Source organism: Tiliqua scincoides, chromosome 5 (genome assembly GCF_035046505.1).
Source record: "Tiliqua scincoides isolate rTilSci1 chromosome 5, rTilSci1.hap2, whole genome shotgun sequence".
Lineage (NCBI taxonomy): Eukaryota > Metazoa > Chordata > Lepidosauria > Squamata > Scincidae > Tiliqua > Tiliqua scincoides.
Window position 1 is genome coordinate 29,064,274 of NC_089825.1, and position 25,409 is coordinate 29,089,682.

At 39.4% G+C, this 25,409-nt stretch overlaps 1 protein-coding gene and 1 pseudogene across 1 annotated transcript in view; one reads left to right on the forward strand and one right to left on the reverse strand.

Annotated features, from left to right (window-relative positions):
* The window catches only part of UMAD1 (UBAP1-MVB12-associated (UMA) domain containing 1), a 43,847-nt gene extending 19,641 nt beyond the window's left edge, over nucleotides 1-24,206 (forward strand). Inside the window, exons 4-5 of the mRNA XM_066628809.1 lie at nucleotides 9,558-9,643; nucleotides 22,138-24,206. Of these exons, the coding sequence (XP_066484906.1) occupies nucleotides 9,558-9,643; nucleotides 22,138-22,383 (332 nt within the window). The 3' untranslated portion in view covers nucleotides 22,384-24,206. The remainder of the gene's footprint in view (nucleotides 1-9,557; nucleotides 9,644-22,137) is intronic.
* Nucleotides 24,207-24,953: 747 nt separating this feature from the next.
* On the reverse strand, nucleotides 24,954-25,073 carry LOC136654571 (5S ribosomal RNA; annotated as a pseudogene).
* Nucleotides 25,074-25,409: the final 336 nt, after the last annotated feature.

Consider the following 25,409-nt stretch of genomic DNA (forward strand, 5'->3'; position numbering starts at 1 on the left):
AAACAGGCAAAAATTCCATTGGGTATTTCCAGCCGCTTGAGTATCCTTGATGTAGCTCTTCGGATCCCAGTCAGTCTGTGTGTAACAAACTGGATGGTAGGACTGCTGAGATTAATTAATGCAAAAGGTTATTAATAATAAAGGAAGGTTGAAAAATGTGCAAAAATGATTAATAGCAGAAAAGGGCAGCACTATAAAATTTTCTCATTCGTGAAAATATTTCATAGCAGACATTCTAAATCGGCATTAATAGTACTATATGCTTAATGGGGCAGCAATCTCTTGTATGTTGACTTAGAAGTAAGTTGCACAATGTTTATTGGGGTTTTTTCCCTAGGAAGTGTATTTAGGACTTAAGCCACAGTCTCTATTTACTAAGCATTTCAGGAATGTATAAAGTTGAGATTTCAATCTGTTACACCATGGCAGAAGTTTCTCCTTCATAATGTAAAGTTAGGTGACCTTGAAATGAATTATGAATGTTTGCATACATTCCAGTGCTCTACACTGAGAATACTCAAGTGGATTAGTGGGTGTTTTACTAGTGAAGAAGCCTATTTCCAGTCAGAACTCTGAATTTACTTGTATGTTTGGGGAGGAAAAAATTGAAAACCTATTCCCAGTATTACTTCCTGAGGGAAGTGCAGGGCCAGGAACTCCATAAAGGCAGGGGAGGCCAATGATGAAGGGGGAGCTGGCAAGGCTAGCAGCTGGGAGAGACTGCATGCCTGTGACCCAGAGGACACCTCTGCAACCAAAGAGGGGGACCAGGGTGCGTTGAACCCCCCCCTTGAGACCTGAGGCCACTCAACCTTACCCCAGGGACCTGTTGCTGGGTGAGTCTGAAACCCCTTTAACCAGAGACCGCTCCGACCCGCCCCCCGGTGAGCTGACAAAGTCCAGGGTTTATAAATTACAGTTATTTAACAATAGGTAATGTTGCAAGGTCAAGAGCAAAGTTCAAAAGCAAACTCAGTAGGCAAGAGTGATCATCTGCAAGCTTTATTTCGTTGCCAGCAACGGGCTTCTCAGGGACTCCTGTCCAAAATGAAGAGAGCAATGAGAGCTATGTGGGAACTGTCAGAGCTCTCAGAGAAAAAGCGATTTTTCTCTGTGTGCCTCTCCCTTTTATTTGATTCTGGCTCCTTTGTCTGAGGAGTCTTACATTTCTCATTGGCTGGTGTGTGACATCAGAAATGGGGGCTTTCTTAGGGTTGGTCACAGATAACTCTACAAGCATTTGATTGGTTAGCTTCAAGTTACAAACTCAAAAAAAGGCAAAATGTACATTTGAGACATTATAGAAAACGTTGTTTCCAACAACCACTAGATGGCACCGTTTACTCATTTATTGGCCTTTAGTATGTCTTGTGTTTATTTCTGACTCTGACAGAGTTATCAGCGTTATCTTTCCAAATTCCTTTCTGTCTGGTCTCATCAAACTCTGTAGGCTTTCTGCCAACCTCTGTTTAAGCTTTTTGGTTTTCCCTTTATTCTATGTGTGATTCTCTGTTTGTGGTGTATAGTGGTATAATTTTATATTTAATACAAGACAAACTAACTTCTTATTGTAAATAAGGATTTTAAGAGACCTTTCTCTTTATTTCAATTAAATCTAGCCCCTCCTGTCAGCTTTCAGTTCAAACAGAGGCTCTTGTTATGTTTTGGCTTAATTAGGGGCTTTATTACCTTGTTCCTGTCCAGTTGTTTCTGCGGGTGTCTGTATCTTGGAAGACTCTATTTTAATTAGCAACAGATTTACTGTCTTTGCCAAGGCTGTCAACTGTCTTATCTAATGTTGCTAGTTTTCCTTCATTAAAAATGCTTCTAATCTGTGTATAACCTTTAGGTTTCACCTCTTGGTGCCAAGAGATAAGTTTTCCCAATTAATTGCTGCAGGTACTTGCTGCTTCCTGCCTCCTCCCTAGTTCCCTGTGTGTTGTATCTAATCTCACTTGAAGTTGTAAATCTGTCTCTGAGTTCCAATTAAAAGTATCTAAATCGATCACTTTGAGTCTACAGAGATATACAGAGTTCTTATCTTGTGAAGAGTAACTTTTCTTAGAGTCTCCTTGTTAGACTCTCTTAATTAACTTTGCCAGACATATGCCTCCTCAAGGTTACAGGAATACAGCTCCTATATTCCATATCTGTGAGCTGTCTGCAAGACAGATTACTTCTGCCAAGGTTGCATCTGAATTACAATTTTCAAACTTGTGGCTGTAAGCCTTTTTAATAGTCAAATTTAATTGCTTTTACTATTCTCTGTATTTCTATACTATTTAACTTTCAGTAACATCAGGCAATTAAGCTTTACTCTAATAGCTAATTTATATATTGGTTACACTTAAAAAAACAATCTCTATAATTATTGAGGCATTAAAGAACTATTGGCATGCAAGCATGCTAATTTAGTAATTTATCTGGCACTTCTATGATGCTCTGGTGTCTCTCAGTATTCATTTAAAATGGCAAAACTGTTTTTGTTTTCCTTTTTGATTTAAGGAAACTAATAGAATATTGTTTAAAAATCCAAAGATGTTCTTTTTCCATGTGTTTTCATAGCAGGGAAGAAGCTGGGAGTCTGTTTCACTCCCTTTTCCATGAAGCGTTCGAACCTTATCTGATGTTCTTGACAGTTTGCTAAGAAACTTTCATTGAGACTGATTTACAGCCTGTCTCTGTTTGCAGTTTCAGAGACCAGCTTGAGACTGAGAGAGGGCAAAATGGATTTTTGTAAAAATTTAAACATTTTCCCTATTAAACTTCCTAATGATTTGCACTGTTTAACTTTTAATTTGTTTGTGTTTGGCTTATGGCTTTCATTAGACTGTATCAGGTAATACAAAAGGCCTTTTTTCTAAGTCAGACTGTTGAAACAAAGAAGGGTTGGGGCAAACAAGAAGTAGATTTATGTGTGAATATCTCATGAGCTCACTTCTGATACTGAAAACAAATTTTTTGGCTAAGCATGTGCTTGGAGGTACCCTGTGTTTGAATTTTAGATCCACATCTTCCTTATAACAAGAAGAGGCTAAAGGAGGTTGGGGAGAGGATGATAAAAATCTCCTGAATGGAGTTTTATGACGATCTCCTGCAGTCAAGTGAGACAAGAAACAAAGACTTGTCTTTTGCATAAGGTGGAACACAGTATCACTCTAGCTGTTCAGTTTGTTTTATTTTAACATGTTGACAAGAGATAGAACCACCACTTAGTTTATAAAAAGAAATGTTGTGACTTTACTTGTATATGCCAGTTGTATTATGTATGGCTCATGGCTCTAATTGATTCTGTACCTTAAGCTATTATTTTTACTTAGTTCAGATTGGTGGACCTTGGGGATCCTAGTAAAGAAAACATTAGATCCCCTAAGTTTGAAGTCTGTCTGCTCCTGGCCTATTGATCAGCTTCACGCTCCTAGAAGTACAACTGGATCATTTTTACTTAGTTTTATCTTGAGATTTGTATTATAGCCTGTCTTGGGCCTATGAGGCATGATGAGAATTTAAAAAAATTCCAAGAAGTTTTATGCATTTAAAACCTCACTTAACACCCCAGGTACTATCTTTGACTGAACCAGTGTGCTGAGTTTTACAAAGGCTTATGTGCCTTTTAAAAAAAGCACCCCTCCATATTTGTCCATTTTTGGTGAAACAGAAAAGAATTTAATCTTGGCATGCAGGAGAGGTAACACATACGGGCATAGTTTCATTAATTTGGTCCCAAAAGACCATGACTTAATTTTGTTGTTAAAGTTAACTGAATTCATTTTGGTTGTTTACAGATATTTTAATTTGATAAAATTAGTACTGGTGAAGAATACAGGGGGGCCTGTATCCACGGATCGGGTCCGGGGGCCCCCAGTGCGGGCATCCTCTCGCCTTTGGAGGGGGGCAGCCCCCTGGGACTGTGAGGATGGGCATTCAGCCACATCCACTGTCTCAGCTATCTGTGGAGGGTTCCAGAACAGAATAAGCGGACATGCCTGAATAAGGAGGCATGCCTGTATCTACACTGTATGGTTTGCTTAAGTCAGCCTTTTGGAAAACTAATTTTTAAGCTAATAAAAGCTTGCTAGTTTATTTTAGTGGCGTGTTGGTCACAATGTCCCCAATACAGATGTCCAAAAAAATGTTTCTAATTTATCAAATGGTTGCAGTATGCTTCTGGCATTTCCTATGGAAATCTCATTTCTTACTATGGGAGATGTTTCCATTACTACTTGTAATTGAGTAGCACTATTTTAAATTATGGATTATATGAGGGTAAATGCTTTAGATCTTTGCCTATTTGGGGGGGGAGAAGAGACCTTAATTTTGTCGCACTTAACTGGTCTGTTCACATAATGCTGGTGAACAGTATTTTTGCTTGATGTTAGAGAATGAAATTTATACCTAATGCATCTGGTAAATTACTACAAATTTTTGCATGGATGTGTTTTTGCAAGCATACTGGGAGATCTATTATGAAACTAAAGACCTAACCAGCAGAACTTAACATGTTTTCCATATATATATTGGTTGCCTTTTTAATATAAATGGTTTTCAAAAATTGAAAAGAGTGTGGTTTGTTTTTACTGTGAAACCTATTGGTGGAGAACAATTTACACTCAGTGCCATTCTTCACAGCTGAATGGAGAAGAGGTGGCTGTTCAGGGAAATGGAGCAGCTGCACCCAGTTTAGCTTGCCTCACATTAACATTTTGCTTTTTCATCAAGACCTTCACAATCCTCTGGTATAGTTTTTCATGAGAGAAGTGGTCAGTAGTGAGGCAGCTGTAGCATAATTCAACATGTACATGAAAGTAAAATTAAAATAGAAAAAAAACTTCTGAAAAGTGAACTAGTCTTTAATGTCACCCAAGTGAATTTAAAACAATTTCAGATGGCAGAATAGAGAGCTTGTAAGAAAATAATCCATAGTAGTATTTTTCTACTGCAAAATAGAGGTTGTTTTACCATGTTTATGACAGAGAGAGAGAACAAGTGTATCACGTTGATATCTCATGGCAAAATTAAGGTAGATGGAATTGTAATATCATAAGGATTAAGGAAAATAGATATAATTCATGAATTGTTAAATGTATCATTTTCTGTAATCTATCGGGCTGGTGTTCAGAATGATTTAAAATTGCAATTGCAGAAATCCATATGAATTAGACTAGCAATATTCCAGTTATATGTGTGATCTGAAGCAGTGGGGTAGGAAAGACATCACCAGGATTTATTAAGTCCACATAGGAATCTGAATTTGAATCAAAATCATCTCTCCCATGTTCTTGATCTTTCCTGGGCAGGGATATCCAGGCAGCTCCATGTGTTCAGTTCAAAGTATTAATCTTAACCTTTAAAGCCCCTAAGCACAGTAGGACCAGTTTATCTCCAGAATTGTCTGTGCAAACTTGCTCAAGCTCTGAGGCCCTCTTCCAGGTCCCTTTGCTCTCAGAAGTACAATGCTATTTATGCGAGGCAGGATCTTTTGTGCGGTGGCACCAAGACTTTGAAACACTCCTCCGAAGAGAGTCTGTCTCACCCTGATTTTTGGCAGGTGGTTTCAACAGTCCTCTTGGGTGCTGTCTCTTAAGAAGGCATTTGTCCTTGCTGCTTTTCTGACTGGTAGATCGTAGTTTTTCCTTGGACTTGTCTATAATTTTAGCTTCCAAGTTGTTTTGCTTGATCGCCTTGTTTGCTGCTTTATTACAAGAAAAAGTCTTGATATAAAACTCTGTAATAAATGTATATACATGCTGTCACCTGATTTTAAGAGTCCTGTAAGTCCTAGAGTGATGCATGTGGGTGTGCTTTAAGACTAGCTTAGCCCTACAGGTGTTTCCCCTGCAGGAAGGAGCCATGCAGCTTGACTTGCAACTCAGTGAGTGAACTTGCAAGGCAAGCAGAGACAGCAGATTGTATGTCTGCCACCATGAGAGTCCTGTATTTCTCTCAGCCTGTGGGTATATGTATCTGTACATGGTGTGTTGGAACTTGCATTTCCCAAAGTTTGCTAATTAAATCGACAGTGCTGTGTATCCTTTATGAAAGGAAGTAAGCATAGGTTGACAGCTGAGGCTTTTAAGGGAGACGGTTATGTCTCTGAACTTACTATCAGTATGATAAAAATGAAATCCTTTTGCTTTACCAGACAACACTTCCTGCAAAACCATTTGTTATTTTAACTCTTTCATGGTCTTGATTTGTATTTAGAAGTTATGGCTCATTTGTATTGAACATTGCCTTTTGATGTTCTCTTGTGAACTCCGCATTCTTCATGTATGCACAACTGTTGTGCTGAATTAGTCTGCCATCATACTGTAGTTCTCTCTGTACAGTTGCATAGTCTGTATACCTACTTTAGTTGGTGCCAGGTGCTAGCTTAGTTTTAAAAATAAACTAGATTGGGTTATTTAAAGGATGTTGACAAACAGACTTGGTATTGAATGTAACAATAACAGGTTACAAGCCATGATGTGTATGTACAACCTCCTGATTTTAGAAATGGGCTATGTCAGAATGCCGGATGCAAGGGAGGGCACCAGGATGAGGTCCCTTGTTATCTGGTGTGCTCCCTGGGGCATTTGGTAGGCCAATGTGAGATACAGGAAGCTGGACTAGACGGGCCTATGGCCTGATCCAGTGGGGCTGTTCTTATGTTAACAGCCGCAAAAATTTGCAACTGGAAAAAAGCTGGAGCATCACTAACTTTGGGGTGTTACAAAAGAATATGTAGCATAACTTTTATTACTAAATTGATTTACATTAGGAAATAGACTGATAAGTTTATTTAAAAAGCAACAGCATATAATTTTCTTGAAATAAATTTCAAGATGGCATTCACCCTTACACATTTTCCTCTAATTCATATTTCTTGTTTTATTTCCTGTTGTGTTGGCGGGGGGGGGGGAAGCTAGATTAGCAAATAATTTTGAAATTTTAACTTGTTTGCAACCATTGACCTTTGCTTCACTGTACTCCTAAAAGCAGTGCTATCTCAGTGGAAGCACTGTGAATTGAACTTCCTAGAATTCTTGTGATAGAACTGGAAGATCAACTCTTTTTAATTATTGCTTTATTTTTCTTATTCATGAGGGTGTTGGTCCAAAAGTAAAAATACAACTTTTATAACTTTACAGAATAGTATGGACTACTTTGTGTGTCTGTGTCCCTCCCTCCTACTGAATTAGAAGATTCAAGTGAGAAAAATACTTTGATATAATTAAGGCAGCCCGGGTTACTTGGCTTTAGTTTGGAGAGAGACTCTTGTTTCAGTCTCTTGGCCTGGGAGTTCTCTGAAGTATTGCTGCTGATACAATGTTTTGTGTGAGTTGTGCATTAGAAATTCCTATTTGAGCCTGTAGAATAAGCCTGAAAATATGTTCAGAAGCAGCTGGTTGATAGGGGAAAAAGAACAGACTCTGTTTAACACTGGTTTTCTGAATCTGCTCACCTTGTGCATTTTAGTGAACTTGTTTCCATGTAGAAATGAAACAAGAGGACTAGAGAAAACTTCTGGAAATTGCCTTGCAAAATGTCCCAGTTAATTTTTTTGGTTGGGTAGAAAGAAGAGATGAATTGTTGCTTCCCCCTCCCCTTTCAGTCAGTGCAATAGAAGCTGTGGTGTTGCTTTTCCTATTCATTTCCTGTCAGTTGGGGGCAGGGGTCATTGGGCAATTCATTTTTTGACTTTTTTGCCTTCCCATGGTCCCTTCTATTGGGCTAATATGTCCTCATTCCTACCTCCTTTTCTTCTTTTTATTGACTTGCCCCTGCTTACAAACAAGTCCAGGAGTGGCCAAGCAGTTCATTGTCTGTTGTAGTTGCCCTTGTCAGGAAAACAAACTACTCTTACTTCCTTCCAGGGGGTTCACCGTGACACATTCTTTGATAATGGCCTGTGTACTTCAGTCTCCTGCACATCATCATCTGGATTGCTTTTGTCATACCAGATGGAAAAGACAAAATATGTTCTAGCCATCTTAGCTGTGGATGTCAGTGCCATCTTAGCTGTGTTCCGTGTGCTCAAGTGTTTGTACTCAAGATAAGACTACTGTAAGGATGAGCTTGGGGATTCATGTCTTCTGTTTTCCAAGAGAAATGGTCTCTACATTACTTTGTTTTCAGATGGTGTGAGAAGGCTCAAATAAGAATGACACTAACGAGTGTCACAAGTGTGGCATTAAAAAATACATTACAGGTTGAGTCTTATTATTCACGAGGGTTCCATTCCCAGGACTTATGTGAATGGCAAAAAATGCAATAAAGCAAATCAATTTAAAGAACAAAGTTCCTTTGCTCCAGTGATTTAAAAACAGCCTTGCTGACCTTTTGAAATGCACACCGAGGCAATCAGTCTCTCTCCAGGCGCTTAGGCTTCACTAGGAGGCAGCAATCCCTCCCTTCACCAGGAACCCCAGCAATGGGGAAAGAATGGAGAAGGTGATAATCAGTGCCATTAAGCCTTCTTTCATGTGATTAGGGGGAAGGGAGGAGTGAAGCTGGAAAGAAAATGATTGATGGATTGTCAGCCAGCTGCCCTCTCTAGCATTAATGAGGCTATTGTTAAAGAACTGTTTTCCTTTAATTTAAAGGGTACTTCTCATCACATTGAGATAGAAAAATCTGTGGATAATTAGGTTATACCTGTAATCACTTGCATTACTGTCTCTCTACAACAATAAAAAGCAGTTTTTTAAACTGTGATTTTAAAGGAATGCATTTTTCCCCTTCTCCAGGAATCAGCACATTCCTTCTCATTTGCAGGGGCCATTTGTATTGAGTCAAATCTGTGTATAAAAAAATCTGTGTATAACAAGGTTGGACCTGTAGTTGATTACTATTATGAATACGTTTGTCTTCTGACTTCTTTTTCCCATATGACCTGTAATTTGAGACTTCATTCTGAAGGATGGCATCGACAGTATATAGTAAGAACTGAAGCCCAACAGCTGAAAAGAAATTTGGTCCAGCATTGGAATCAGCATGGTGTTTTTAGAAGTTTGGAGTGCCTAAACCTATGCTGCTTCAGTTGATAAGTTTACTCAGAAATACAGCTTAATACAACAAACTGTAAAATATTACAAATGCTTGACCTATCCTGTCAGTAAATTTCTCATTACTTGAAAAGTGCTTTCATTAGAATGTAAAATATCAGTTGTGTGAAATTGTGCAAACACATACTTTGCTGCTGCTTCTTGATAAAATGTGGCATAACATGACTTTTGTTGAATAATGCCTGGGCTTTTATAAACAAGTTTTCATTTTTTAACGAGTTTTGAAAAGGTTTCCATTAAGAATAAAGTAGATTTTTAACATAGAATCTGCAATATGGATGACATTGTCAGGGATAAATTAAACAGAAGCTGGTTTAAAATTCAGTGGTGTGGAGCATATGGAATACAATGACTCACTTCTCTTGAACTATGTTTCTTAAGCATATTTCAATGCCTACTGCTTTCAGCATTACATTTAATTATTAAACAATTGAAAAATTTATCAATTTTTACATTGTAGGAATGCCATAATTAAAAAATTAACACATTTCTTGTATTATAATCTTCTAGGGAACACGGTTAATGAAGAAAGAAATGAATCTAAAGATAAAACTTCACTTTGCATTACTGGGCCCGGGTATGAACACATTTCACAGGTCAGAAAATGTTCTTATAACCTCATGTTATAACCTCATGTCATGCCATGTTTGTCCATGGCAAAAAAAAAAAAAAAATCAGTGTCCTAAGCCATCCAGCGGATAAGGAGGCTTTGAGAGTGAGCCTTGTGATGCATCTAGCAGCACTACAGCAGCTTGGGCCACAGAGTAACAGCTGAGCTGTAGTTCTTGCAGTACTGTTGGGGAGATGGCACTTTAAATGGGGCTACATGTAGCTCAACCTGATAATTGTGGCATGACAAATGTTTGCTTTAAACTCTTTAACCTTTGTGTGAAAGAGAGGATTTTCTATTAATATATTAATGCTTTAACATATTTAATTCAGAATATTGTCATAAAAAGAGAAAGTTTAGAAATCAGAACCCTGAAGTGAATTACAGTTATCTATGGATAGCATGAACCACTGCTGTGTGCGTAACATTAGGCAAAACCTGAACTACCCTGCAGTGTGGTTCAGACAAACAGATGTGATGTTATCTACTGGTGCTGCTCAAACTCCTGCTACTGTGTTTATACCTCTCTACCATTATCTTTAAATGGCATTTTAAGCAATAGCTACCACTGCATCTCTCTGCCTACCATCATTTTACTTATTTGGTGTTCTTCTGCAGAAAAAAATTAAGATGATGAACAGCAGGAGTGAAAGAACTAGTTGATCATTGAAGTCCCTGTCTCTGAAGACCAGTTTCAATCTAATGGCTGACTCATTTTGGTGCTTTTGGAATGCTCCCATGGAAACACATGAATGAAAAATTGTTTGTCAGGATTAGCAATGCATGTGGTATTTTTCTGAAAGGATTCTCTAATGAATGTGCTAGATTCATGAACTCTGGATATCTTTATGGGAGTGGGAAACCCAAACAGCTAGGTGTATTACTTAGAGTGACTTGTACTCATCAGCAAGATTGCATATGCTAAGAAACTGCTTTGGAGGACATAATTCAGCATCCTGAAAATGTCAGGTCTGAGGTGGTAATTGTAAAAGTCTTGAGGCTTGTGTAAGGTAAACACATTCAGCTTTGGTTGACACCAACTCTTGATTTTTGTGTGTGTGTGTGTGTTTTAGCACAGTATATATGCATTTACACAGTGCAGTGTTATATAGCACTTTCCTATACATGCAAAATTGGGGTCATAACTGTTTCAGTCGTTAAAGAGATGGTAATGAACGATGCTAGGTGCATTTTATATTTGCGGTGGTCAAACATAAATAATAAAGTATCAACGTGTTATGGTGAATAGAAGTAGCATAAGAGATATAGATCACTTTTTCTGGAATATTCGCAGGCATTGTCTCATGTTAAATCTTTATTTCTTTGTCTATGTATTTCAAAGAACAAACTGTAAAGTTGATAAATGTTTGTGTTGGAAGCTTTGCATTGAAATGGGAGGCAAGAATGCCTGTGTGGTTATGAATAAACAAGGAGGCATAAGTACCACCAAGTTATATTTTGTGTATTTACACGTCAAGAAATTCTTTGCAAAATATTGCAGGAGGCTATTAAACATTTCCAACTTTGTCCCCTTGCAAATATATAAATATTTGCTTAATGTGCAGGAGCCTGCCCCACATAATCCCATTATATTAAATGTGTGTAGTATCCTGGGAAATGTCCTCTGTATGCGCAAGTGTGACCTTCATATACAAAGTGTTGGAGCTTTCAAATTCCACCGTGGACTTTGTCTCTGTTCTATTGCTTATAAGGATGGCTGATGCTTATGAGTACTGAAGCCTTGGTCACAGTAATTTTCCTGAATTCAGAGGCACCCATGGTGATGGTATTGCTCATCTAACAGGGGTGAAAGTGTACAAGGTTGTCACTGTCGTAATTTATAATAACAAAGGAGTAAAGTTGTCTTTTTTAGTAATGTGCAGCTCATTGCAGTTTGCTGAAGTAGAAATGAGGCCTGTTAGGGATGAATGGCAAGGAAATTAAACAAAAAACTGCAGTTTTAGAATTAGCAGACTGGCCGAAGTGTGTGGCTTATATAGATTCTTATGACTTTTCTCTTTGGACTGGTCTCATTTAACAAAAATGGATTTTAAAGAATTGAATGGTATAACATGATGTCTGTTACATCAAGAAATGAAGTACAGGACTCATTCTCTCTGTAGAGTGTAATATGTAAAGTCAATTTTCTTAAAGCTGATTTTTCTTGAAATTATCCTTTGGAGAAGAATATGTTACAACAAACAAACTCTTATCTACTGACTCTGGAATTTGCTGTTAAATCATGAGACATTGGGATTCTAAATTATAGTTAACATGGCTTTGGTTATAATATCATTTTAGTTGTACAAATACAAATGTAACAAATGCATTGGAACGGATGTAAGTCACTGGGGTGTCTGAGTTTTGACAAGGTGATCCAAGTTCAAAGCACCACTCAGCCATGAGGCTTGCTGGATTGCTTTGGCAATTTACTGAGTTAGAGCCTAACTCTATCATTACTCTTGTGAAACAAAGAAGATAAAAATTCTTTGATGTAGCAACAAACCATGATTAAGCAGTGGTTTAGCCACTAACTTTAGTGATAGTGGCACAAGCCTCAAACTCCATTTGCTCTTTCTACGAGCTTATACCTTCATTTGTTAACAATCAAGTATGTTGCCAAAGCTGCTTATTTCCTCCACCATGTCAGGAAGGACTGGTGGTGCATGCAGTTGTGAGCCTGAAGTGATTGGGAATGTGTGTGAGCCCACAGTATGGTCAACACATGTAATGATTTTTTTACATGGGCAAATGCTATAAACTTTGCAAGTGGAACCTGTTTATCTGCAGATTATATATCCACTGGACCCACATTGAACCAGACTCAGCTCCACCTGAGCCCTCTGAAGGGAACTGGAACTGCGCTCCCATCCTCCCCCGGAGGACTTTCTGAAGCCTGGAGAGGCAGCGTGTGTCTGCCACTGCCTCTGTGGGCTTCAGAATGGCCCAGAGGCGAAAAAACGGCACTTCCAGTTTCTGAAGAGAAGTTAGAAGTGATTTTTTTTTTCTTTAAAGACATTCTAAGACCTGAGGAAGAATTCCAGGTGCTTCCCTGGACCTTAGAATGCCTTAAAAGGCCAAAAAAAAAAACCTGGTTTCCTTTAGGAAACAAAAGTGGCATTTTTTGCCTCTCCAGGCCATTCTGAAGCTTACAGGCGGATGTGCGCTTTCTGGGCTCCAAAAGGACTTTGGAGGGGTTAATGGGGTGAATTTTGTTGATTTGAGTATCTGCAAAATTCTGTAACAGTGGGGGGTCTGAAAACACATCCCTCGCGGATACCGAGGCTCAACCTGTATTAACAATTTTGTGCGGATGATTTTCCAAATTCTGTGTAGCAAAGAGCAAAGCCATGTAGACTAGGCATAGAAGAACAATAGGAGGAGGGCGAATAGAATCCCCTGATTTTCCTTTACTAAATTGTTGAGCATGGGGATCTCTGGCCTATATTCTTGTCTGCTACTATTTGCCCTCCTCCTACTGTTTTTCTATGCCTAGTCTTCATGGCTTTGCTCTTTGTTATCCTAATCCTTGCCTAAACATCCAAATTCTTTTTTTCTCATCAGAACCTTAATTTCAGGAATAATTCTGCAAATTTACTTCATTGACTTATTCCAAACAGAATTTGGATTTATTAGCATTGAGCACAAGTAGCCAAGTCTTGTAATCAGGTACAGTTTATAGGAAGTGTAGCATCAGAAAGTCTGTCCATAGCTATAATTTCTTTTTGTTTAATTCTCTGACTAGTTAAGAACTATATGAGAATTACGGGTTTTTTAACTTGTAGGAACAAATTGTATTGTATGTACCTTCTCAGGTATTACATAAAATATTGCCTGACTGTTGGCATGGTTATGAATGAGCGTTGATTAAGCTTACCAAATGTCTGTTTTGGAGCCCCTGGGGACTGACTGATGCAATGAACAAAGAAGGTAGTTGTAGGAATAACTCCTGTGGTTTGTATTTTTCTTTTGCTGTCTTGTAAAAGTAGCTCATGGTTGCTCATTTGACATCACATTGTGCACTGATGGCCAGGTGTGTTTTTCTTTAGCAGATGTCAGAAATTTTATTGGTACCATTGGCGCTTCCTGTCAGTTATAAAAAGAAGCCATCCAAATACAGTTTCTGCAAAAGTTTATCTCTTTATGCAGAACATTCTTTGTTCTGCAATGTACATTCTTCACTGCCATGAAGTCATCTTCATGATTTAGGGAGTGTCTTATACTTCTGAAAAAGAAAAAGTGTTAAGGGACTGCTTGATCTCTGGTTTCTGAAATTTTGCATTGTAAATGTTTTTCATTTTTTATTAAAAAGGCATCACATAAGATACTGTATGTGACTATATCTGTGTATTTTGTCTTTATTTGGGGCTAAGATGTTATCGCTTTTGAAATGATTAATCAGTTGTTGAATTGATCAAAACAGATGTACTTTTAATTTGAAACTGGATTGTAATGCAACTGGGAAGTCCATTCAGCTTTTGCTTGTGTTTGATGTTCCCCAATCCTTGTTCTCAGTTTTCTTGGGATTATTCCAGGTGCAGGAGGGGGGGGGGTCGGTTCTTGTTCACATCCTGCATAAAAATAAGGTTATTCGGACCTGAGAGGCATTCTACTCACCCAGCTCAGCAGAAGCAGACCAAAACACTTTGGGGATTTAAGCAGACAATTCAAATGGCAGCCCTGTTTGGTGGCAAAGAACTGACAGTTTGCTGCATGTGAATGATATTCAAATCTGCTGTCAAAAGTCGAAGCAGGCTGTCTCACCAATGGGTACAATCCCATGGGTTCAGTTTCTTTCAAATCTGCAAGATGGATCTATTGATGGGTCAATCCTTATTTTCACCTTTGTCAATCAACATCCTTTGTCGTCGTTCTGCTCCTCATGTAAAGGATCAGCAAGTTGGATCTTCCATACTGCCTGAGAAAGAGTAATCCTGTGTGGCAGTGCATGTCTAGGTGTGGACACCCAAAAGAGAATATGGGGAGATCCTCCATTGCCATACTAGCTGTATGTAGCTGAACCCTGCTATTCAGGAATATGTCTAGCATGTTCATGGTTCCATTAAGGTGTGGCTGGCAGGGACTGGATGAAAGAGCTAGTGGTATTGTGTACCTGATCCCTGTGGTCTCTGCATGCAGACTCTCAGTATTTCAGCTGGGTGCTGGATCATGGCTAAAAATACTGTAGTGTCTGTACATATAGTTAAACTTCAGTTCCCCAAGTATTTGCTGCTGTTGCAAGTCTTCAAAATGTTAGCTAGGCAACACAAGTGGCACATAGGAGAAACTTTGTTCTGTTTCATCTTTCCTCAACTGTCCCATAGTATAGCTTCTTAAAGTCTACTGTTCCTTTAATTTGCCCAGATATATAGCCCAACTTGACAATGGACCATGAACTGTGACCAGATCTCTTCTTGATCAGCTGTTTTACTGCTGATGGTAATGTTACTGTCTTAAACTGTACATATGTGGTGTCTTAATTTGAAATCTAAATTTTTAGACACTATTCTAGATTATTTGAATTCAGATTTCATTTTGGCTGAAAGTTATATAGCATAGGGCAGTGTTTTATATAAGAAACATGCAAGTAATATATTTTGAATGTACCACATTTCAGCAATAGTGCCAGTTGGATATATAAAGGAGAGTTCTTTGTAGAATCAGCATGTCTTTCACCATACATGCTGTCATGAATAATGGGCTTAAAAGACACAAGCATGGAAGCAGAAGCCACTTTTATAACCTTGACTTGGTGCAGTACAGTTTTGTTATGATACACATTTTAGAACCAGCTTGGTGAGTTGACAACATTGATAAGGTGCTATTAGGCTGTCCCATGGTTCCATACTTAGTAACTGCCAACTGAAGATGTTATGCCAGCTCTTTCAACACTATCCTTGCTCTTGTCACTGATGTTTTGTGCAAAGAAAGCTAGAGAATTATTATTTAATTGCTAGCATTGGAAAGCAAAGGTTAATCTAGCTTGATAAATAAGCTATTCCATGTAGAACTTCATCTTTTTAGACAGCCTTGTACTGTTGTGTAGGCGAGGTTCCTTGCTTGGCTTTAATCTCCTTGTTTCTCCCTTATTTTCTGTTGGTTTGTTTTCTCATGCACCGGTCTACTCTCCAGCATTGAGTACTTCAATGGTAAATATTTGACCCTGTTCCCAAACATGCAAAAGCCTGTTCCAGTGATATTTTTACTTTGAACGGCAGCAGATTTGGCAACGAGCAACAGTTCAGCTAAACTTCAGTGTCATTTTTGTAGGTCTGGGGTGCCCACATGGCTAACGGACAAAGTTAGAGAGGCTGTAAAAGGCAAGGAAACTTCCTCTCATAAATGGAAGTCTTGCCCTAATGAGGAGAGTACACAGGAACATAAACTGTGGCAAAAGAAACGTAAGAAGATGATATGGGGGAGGCCAAAAAAATCTATGAGGAACACATGGCCAGCAACATTAAGGTGAATAATAAAAGCAAATATGTTAGAAGCAGGAAACCTGCCAGAGAAGTGGTTGGCCCTCTGGATGGTAAGGGGGGGGTGGAAAGGGGAGATAAAAGGAGACTTGGAGATGGCAGAGAAATTAAGTGAATTCTTTGCATCTGTCTTCACGGCAGAAGACCTTGGGTAGATACTGCTTTCCGAACGGCTCCTCTTGACCAAGGTGTGAAGTCGGATAAAGGCGAAAAGAGAAGATGTTTCAGACCTAATTGACAAATTAAAGATCATTAAGTCACTGGGCCCCAATGGCATCCACCCAAGAGTAATTAATGAAGAACCGAAGAATGAAGTAGCTGATCTCTTGACTGAAATATGCAACTTGTCCCTTAAAATGGCCACGGTACCAGAGGATTGGAGGATAGCAAATGTCACACTGATCTTTAAAAAGGGAAGGAGAAGGGGCCCAGGAAACTATAGGCCAGTCAGCCTAACATATGTTTCAGGTAAGATGGTGGAATGCCTCATCAAAGATAGAATCCTAAAACACATAGATAAACAAACCTTGCTGAGAGAGAATCAGCATGGCTTCTGTAAGGGTAAGTCTTTGCCTCACAAACCTTTTAGAATTCTTTGAAAGGGTCCACAGGCATGTGGAACCTGGGACCTTCTGCATGCAAAATATGTATTTATCGCTTACTCTGTTGATCTGATCCAGCGAACCTAAATGTTAGACTGGATAGACATTCTTTTCTCTCTCACATAATACCAGAACCAGGGAACATCCACTAAAATTGAGTGTTGGGAGAGTTAGGACAAACAAAAGAAAATACTTCTTTACCCAGCATGTAATTAGTCTGTGGAACTCCTTACCACAGGAAGTAGTGATGGCATCTTGCCTAGATGCCTTAAAGAGGGAATTGGACAAATTTATGGAGGAAAAGTTCATCAAGGTTTTCAAGTCATGGTAGGTATGTGCAAGCTCCTGGTTTTAGAGGTAGGCTACCTCAGAATGCCAGATGAAGGGGAGGGCACCAGGACACAGGTTGTGTCTTGTCTTGTGTGCTCCCTGAAGCATTTGGTGGGCCACTGTGAGATACAGATAGCTGGACGAGATGGGCCTTTGGCCTGAGCCAGTGGGACTCTTCTCGTGTTCTAAGCTGTTAAAATAAGGAAATTTGTTTTAATTTTGGAAGAAGTGAAGGGGTAGCTATTTGTGATGCACATGGCAACTTGTATTGAATTTATAGCAGTGAGGTGAGGATGCAAAACTCCAGAGTTCCCAAACTGTGTGTTGCAATACCCTGTGGCACTGCAAGCCAGCAGTAAAACCATGATGGGAACTACAAGTGGCAGTAGGAGGCTCAGCCTTGTGGGCTGAGCTCCTGTGCGCAGTTTTCATGTGCTGGGAAAAATACGTCATTTGTAGCTCCCATTGCAGTCTCTGAAACCAGAAGTAAGTGGTAATTGTATCATCGTGGTAACTTCCAGAAGCCACACACTACATTGCAGCACATGGGGGAATTGCAGAACACTGAAGATTGGGAAGCACTACTCTAGGGGAGAAAAAAGTAGTCGACTACACAGGCTGAGTCTGAAAGAGTAAATGGAAGACAATTGGACGCCTTCTTGCTTTATTTTTCCTGCTACTTTCCATTGTTTTGCTTCCAGCTAGTTTTAGCAAACTGAAATTTCACTAGGGTTGGAAGGAAGTACAGTGGTGCCTCGCATAACGAAATTAATCCGTTCCGCAAGTCCTTTTGTTATGCGAGTTTTTCGTTTTGCGAAGCGCGTTTTCCCATAGGAATGCATTGAAATTTAATTAATAATATTATAATAATAGGTATTTATATACCGCCTTTCTTGGTCTTTATTCAAGACTTTATTCAAGGTGGTTTACATAGGCAGGCTTTATTAAATCCCTTATTAAATAGGGATTTTTACAATTTCAGAGAAGGTTCTTTCTTTCAAGAACGACTATATTCAAGGTGTTTCATTCCGATCTGGCTTCACATTCTGGCCTCCATCCTCCCACGCTCAGAGCAGATGGAATTGCTCGGCTTCAGCTTGTCAGCTGCTCCAAGGTCGCACGGTGCCAGTGGCCTCGAACTGGCGACCTTGTGGATGTTATCTTCAGGCAGACGGAGGCTCTACCCTCTAGACCAGACCTCCTGCCCAATGCATTCCTATGGGCAAGAAAAGTCAGAACAAAGTCAAATTTGTTTTACAAAGTGTTTATTAAGTGCTCTTTAAAGGCATACATACTGTACAGAGGATTTCAAAAACGGGGGGGGGGGATGCTGAGTGGGGAGCTTGAAGGCTGTAATCCTGTGCACACTTTCCTGGGAGCAAGCACAATGGGACTTACTTCTGAGGAGACACACACAGGGTTGTGCTCTAAGCTGGGTAGGACAGAGCAGCTGCACTCAATTGCTTGCTTTTGCCGTGATCATGGGGGGAAACGTGACGGAAATGGGGCAGTGAGAGGGTGAATGAGCGATGGGGGGGATGCTGAGTGGGGAGTTTGAAGGCTGTAATCCTGTGCACACTTTCCTGGGAGCAAGCACAATGGGACTTACTTACATAAACTGACATGAAGATCCTCCCCTTACTAGGGTGGACGGGATCATAAACTGACATGAAGATCCTCCCCTTACTAGGGTGGACGGGATCATAAACTGACATGAAGATCCTCCCCTTACTAGGGTGGACGGGATCATAAACTGACATGAAGATCCTCCCCTTACTAGGGTGAAAGGGATCATAAACTGTCATGAAGATCCCCCCTTAAGACAAACCAAAGCAAAACAAAACAAAAATTCGTTTTGCAAAGCATAGGTCATAAAAATTCGTTGTGCGAGTTACCAAACTTCACAAAACGCTTTCGTTCTGCGAGTTTTTCGCTGCGCGGGGCATTCGTTATGCGAGGTACCACTGTATATCCAACTGCCTTTCTGTTTTCTTGTATGTGCAACAAAGATGTGATAGAATGCAACAGAGTGAATGAAGAGTGTAACATTAGACATAAGATATGTATCCTTTTTCCGTTTTAGTGGGAGGCAAAAGGATGACCAAACAAGTCTAGACAATGAAATTACAAGTTGACAAGCAATGTGCAGTAGAAGCTAATGTGGGGAAGTGACTTAAAATGTAGAAGCTATATATGTATGATTTTAGGTATGTGGTGGTTTGAGGCTTAGGAATCCGATAGCTAATATATTTACATAAAATAGGCATGCCTGTGTGTGTGTGTGTGTGTGAGAGAGAGAGAGAGAGAGAGAGAGAGAGAGAGAATTGGCCAGAAACTTTTATTTGATCTTGAGTTTCCCATCCAGACTATTTCAATACTCAAACCCACAAAAGCAAAGAATTGAAAGAGGTGCCAGGGCATTAGATGTCACTGTGGCTTATGCTTGGTACTGTTGCCCAGAGAAATAACAACACAGCACAACCATAAGTTTGTAATGTTATATTACCAACCTACATATTTAACAGCCAGATCCTAACTCACTCTGGAACAGGCCAGCTGGCTGGCCTGCGCTGTATCCAGCACAGGGTTGAGGCTGGTTGCAGATCAGTCCAGGGCAAGGGAAATTAATTTCCCCCTTGGTAATGCAGCAGCAACCCCAATGGGGCTAGTTGGATGTGCGCCACCTAAATTGGTGGGTCACTTTGCTGGGTCACCCGGGAATGGGGTTAGGATCTGACTTAGGTGCTGGATCCCAACCCAGGGCCGGCCCACCCACCCTAGAACACCCCATTCCGCCCACCCCAGACCCCCATGCCAGCCAGAGATGACCAGCACGAACTTGCCACTCTCTCAGTGCAGTGGTGCCAGATTCAGCCTCCTGACTCCTGACACCTCTAGGCCGGTGCAAGGGACTTGTGCTGGCCCGAGCTAGATTCAGGATTGCACTCTTAGATTCTTTGCAGTAAGTCAATAACTTCATTAATGACATTATTTTCTAACACTTTTGTTGAACAACATTGCTTTACCCACCTTTGAGGGGAAAGGACATTTTTAGACAAAACTACAGATGTACCCTTGTTATTCATGAGGGTTCCATTCCTTGAACTTATGCGAATACCAAATTTTTCATGAAACGAAGTCGCGCCAAATTGACTGTACACCCAGCTCCAGATATGACCGGACCCTTCCTCTGAATGCATCCGGAGCTGTTCTGATGCCTGTGGAGGCCGTGCACAGCCTTCACAAGCCTCGAAATGGCCTCCGAAGGTCCTAGAAGGGCACTTCCAGTTTTGGGGCGAAAACCAGAAGTGCTCTTCTCAGACCTCTGGAGGCCTTTCTGAGGCCTGTAGAGGCTGCACATGTCCTCCACGGGCCTCAGAAAGGTCTCTGAAAGCCTCAGAACAGGCAGGCTCCATTTTCCTGTGATGGGGACAATACTGTGAATCATCATCTGCCTATTAACATTTAAAAACTCAATTGCCATACTAACTTTAAAAGGTTTAAGTTGGTCTATACGCCACAGAGCTCACTCATGCAGTAGAGCAATAAAAAGGGCCGGCACGGCCTAAGTTGGCATGTAGGCCACAGGCCTCTCTCGGGCAGTAGCACAGGGGAAAAAAGCCAGCCAGGCCTAAGTAATATGAAGGGGTCTGTAATTCACCCCCGAATCTAGTTAGATAGATATATGAATACACACACACACACGTATGGATGGATGGATGGATGCATATACATGTATATGTAAATGTATTGGGAAGAAAGAGTGTGTGTGTGTACACATGTGTATGTGTACACACATATATACATACACACACATATACAGAGAGAAAGATGTGACTTGATCATAAAAGATTAACTTCTGACTGTGGTTTATCTTCAAATTTACTGAATCCAATTCACTTGAAAGAGAGAGAATTGAACACGGGTAATAAGAACATAAACTTATCAGTACTTCCCCTCTTTCCAGTTCTTTCAAAAAGTGTAGTGAACTGAAAACTCCTCTTCCCAATATCCCCAATATCCTATTATTGTGCAATAGTTAAGCTGCAAACAAATGTTTCCAGGGATGTATTTTAGCAAGCAAACAAGACTCCAGGGGTTTGAATTATTCCTTAGGCTTGCACTAGGATGGTGTGCATGCTAGAACCCTAACATGCTGGATTAAGTTAGTCTGATCTGGTACATACAATTGTGGTCATGCTGTCCTGCGAGGGCCACTCAGAACCCATATTTGGTATGGGTTTCTTTTTGGTACCTGGCCCAACCCAATATGATAATCACAATGAATGGACTATGTGGGGGATAGTATGGAGTCTTTCAACTGCAAAATGTGGTGTTTGTGTTTGTGTATGCGTGTGTGTGTGATAGCTAGAGGTGTTTCAAAATGGTGTTAGTTACCTTACACAAAAGTAAGTTCACTGTGTTCACTAAGGCTGTAACCACTGTGTTAGAGGGAATACTGTGTTTTTCCAAGTAAATAAAAACCCAGTATTCCCTGTATCACAATGTTTACAGCCTTAGTAAACACAGTGGGCTTACTTTTGTGTAATGTAAATAACACCGTTTTCAAACACCTCTAACTATCACATATCAGTGGGATAACACAGAAACGAGCATTAGCAAGCATAACAAGCAAAGAGTAATTCGAATAACAGCAAAAAGACTGAACTGCCGGCCTCTCGGAACCTCCCACTCGACTCTTACCTCTGCTGTGAACTCACTAAATGGCATTAAACAAGTCATTCCCTCTCAGCCTCTCTCCTTCTCCCCACTTGCAATATGGGGATAATACCTACCCTACAGAGTAGTTGTGAAGAGAACCTTAAGATAATCCATTTTAAAGAATCATGTTCATCATGGAGAATTAGCAGTGTGTCATAATTTGCACACTTGGAAAGTATTATACAAATGCTGTCTATGACTTAGCTTGCCATAGGTCTCATCAAAGCAGGATTGACAGTTTGTAATTTAGATTATTCCCAATAATTGTGTGACATGAAGAGGCCACTGTGATTATCCTGAAATGCATCATTTTTGCTACTGAGGATCTTTTTCCCTTATTTCTTTAGACAAACAAATCCAAGTTGACTGAGGCAAGCGCTGAGGTGGGAACCGAAAAAAAGAACGTGGAAAGCAGTTCTTCTATGTTGGAACTCCTCAGTGATGTACCTTTCACTCTTGCACCACATCTGCTAGCTGTACAAGACACCTGTAATGACATCCCCAGACAGTTGCTCTCCTATGATTTCAGTGACAATTTGACAAGGTTTTGGTATGATTTTACACTGGAGAATTCAGTGTTGTGCGAGTCATAGTTGTTAAACCACTTAAACGTGTACCTTGATCACTTGAAATAAAATGAACAGATGTTGTGTATTATGTAACTGCTTCTTTGTGGCATGCTATCTGAATAATGTCTGGCTAAACATTAACATTTTCCATCCTCTAGTCTGTGGCATAATAGTTTGAAGTAATTACACCAAAATTGGTAATTTAGTTACAATAAATAGTCTACAGTTTGAGCTGCTTTAAAATAAGAGTTTTCCTTTAATTTTGAAATGGAGATGAATCGCATGTTACATTAGTCTTGCTTGCACTTTGATTTTGTAAATATTTATATGATAGTGAGTAAATTAGTTGGTTTTATTAAAGCAGCCTCCAAATTCTGTAGCATCAAGTATTTTGTACAACACCTCCACATAGCATCAAGTATTTTGTACAACACCTCCACAATACAGCATAGATAACTGTCCTATTACTGACTCCAGTTTTGAGTTTTTTCATTCATGTTCTGAGGTCTCAGCTGTTTTTTTTAGTTGCTTTTTGCTTTCATCTTCACATATGTTCCTGATTTTCCATGTTGATCAGTCTTTCCATTGTAAGCCTCTGTGCCTGCTAGAGAGAGAAATCTGGGTATTTGTCTGTATATTTTCTTATTGGTTTACCACCACTTATGTTTAACATATATGGGTCAAAGTTAAAGATTAGTAGGGTTTGGCTATAGGAAAAGATCCAACCCTTTCAAGTTCAGCAACAAAATATTAATTTCAGGCCTGAATGTGTCAGTTGGCATTGCAGCTAAAGTCTAGCTAAATTGCTTCACTTACTAGTATGATACACTGTGGTGAATATGAATTATTTTTGTTACATGCAAGGTTTACTTTTCTTTCGACCAGGGGCAGGTGGTTGGAGAGAAAGGAAAAGGTATGTTTAACCTGTGTCCTATAAGTCTTTTGGGGGGGAAAATGTGCAATATGGATATGTGAAAGCATACAGTAAATGGTTTTTGCATCATTTCGTTATGCTTTCATGATATGGTAACAAATGTAGTCTAGTAAACCCTCAGTTTAACAGACTAATGAGGGGTAGGATGACCATTGATACCAAAAGTCTGTTAAGTCCAAATGGATTTAAGTCTGTGGAGATGCACATATGACTAGTTCTTAATGAAGAAGAAAATGTTTGGTGTGTTTTTTTCTGAAGTTCTGTAAAATCAAGGTCCATTAAGTGTTCTTTGTAAATAACGAGTGTAGCTTACATTTGATTTGGTTAAATTGTTCAGATGTGTATCTTTTTGTTCTTAGGAAATCCTTTAATTTTATAAAGTTTGAAAGATCTGTGTGTGTGTGTCATTTAAATATTTAAACATTTTAAATGTTTAAGAATGTACATGTATTTCTGTTGAATAAAAGCTCGGATTAAATGTTCTGTCTTTGGGGGAAATGGTATCCTTGTGTGCCAGGTTCTTTACAGCCATGTTTTACAAGATATCACAGGAGATACTAGACAGTGTTTTTAATATAGTAAATGAAAAGTGATTGTTTATTAAATAACTTGAGTGATTTCCTAAATAATCTATGAAAATTATACTATACCAGAAGTGGTAGTTGCTTGGACAACTTACTTGGGTAGTTGTTAGATCCAAATAGCTAACCCTTGGCTAAAAGGAAACCAATGGAACCAGATAATGATTTGTGCCTTTCAGCAAATGGAAAGAATCATGCAATATATTTGACAGTATTCATAGTTTTGGAATGATACAATTCAGGTTTAGTAGTCTCTAAAAAACAGCAGATAATGACAAGGCACCAGTCTAAGGAAACCTCAAAGGACCTTCTCTCAAATGTGCAGTGTTAAGTGGGGCAGAATCAAAATAAATATTATAATATTTTTTGCCAGTCTTATGTCCAATAATCCTTTTATGTGTGTTCATCTGTGTGCAAATGAAGCCTAGAAACATCACAGGGACACTTGGTAGTCTCTCTGAGGGGAAAGGAAGGGAAGACCAGGAAAAGTTCAGTCACAAGCTGGCAAAAATTAAAATAACCATAATTATTAGCTAGTCTATAAATGAGTTTTCACAGGCTCTGTGTTTTACAAAAACAGGTAAGTTCCCTTACAAGCCTACACTTGATTCAACATTACAGAGATGCTCAACACTTGTTTCTTAAGTTCCAGTTCTCAGGTTGGAGAACATACAGCATTCTTGTCATTACTGGGTGGGTTTCATTTTATCCCAAGTCTAAAAGAATTCCTAAAAGCAAGAGTTCTCATATATACTCCTTCAAATTGGCAGATCATTTCTTATAAGCAGGATTTAAGTAATACCATTGGTTTTAAAAAAAAATTTCAGCAGTGTATCTCCTTTTGGGATCAAGATGGAATTTTTCAAAGTAATCGCATGTAAAGAACTTAAGAACTTAGTAGACATAACATAGCATAGTAGCAAGGTCATATTTTCCAAGGTCTTGCCAGTCCTGCTACCTGAAAAATCTACAACTAAAGATGCTGGGGCTTGAATGTGGGAGCTTCTGTATGTGAAATGTAACTACCACTGAGCTATGGCAATAGTTGGCAACCTTCAGTCTCGAAAGACTATGGTATAAGCCTACAGCACCCAGTATTCCCAGGCGGTCTCCCATCCAAGTACTAACCAGACCTGACCCTGCTTAGCTTCCGAGATCAGACAAGATCAGGCATGTGCAGGGTAACAGTTGCTGCAGTTTGGCAGTGCATTGAGTTATGGCCCTCCTCCAAGGTCATGTTCAAAGCAGAGCCATCCTTTGTTCTGTTGAATGCCTTTTTGGCATGCCATTGTTTGCCCTGCCTTCTGTTTGAATCCAAAACATTATATAAAAGAAACCAGGAAAGTTTTGTGTGTAATGAAGTATACCTTTCTGGAAAAATGAGGTTTTTTTTTTCCTAACTTCTTTTGCAATATGTTTTTACCCTTGCCATTGTTTGTTTCCAACACAATGCGATTGCTATCCAACACCCAATCCTTATTATTGGTAAGGTTGGGCAGCACTGTAACTAATCTTGCAGAATTTGATCTTATAGA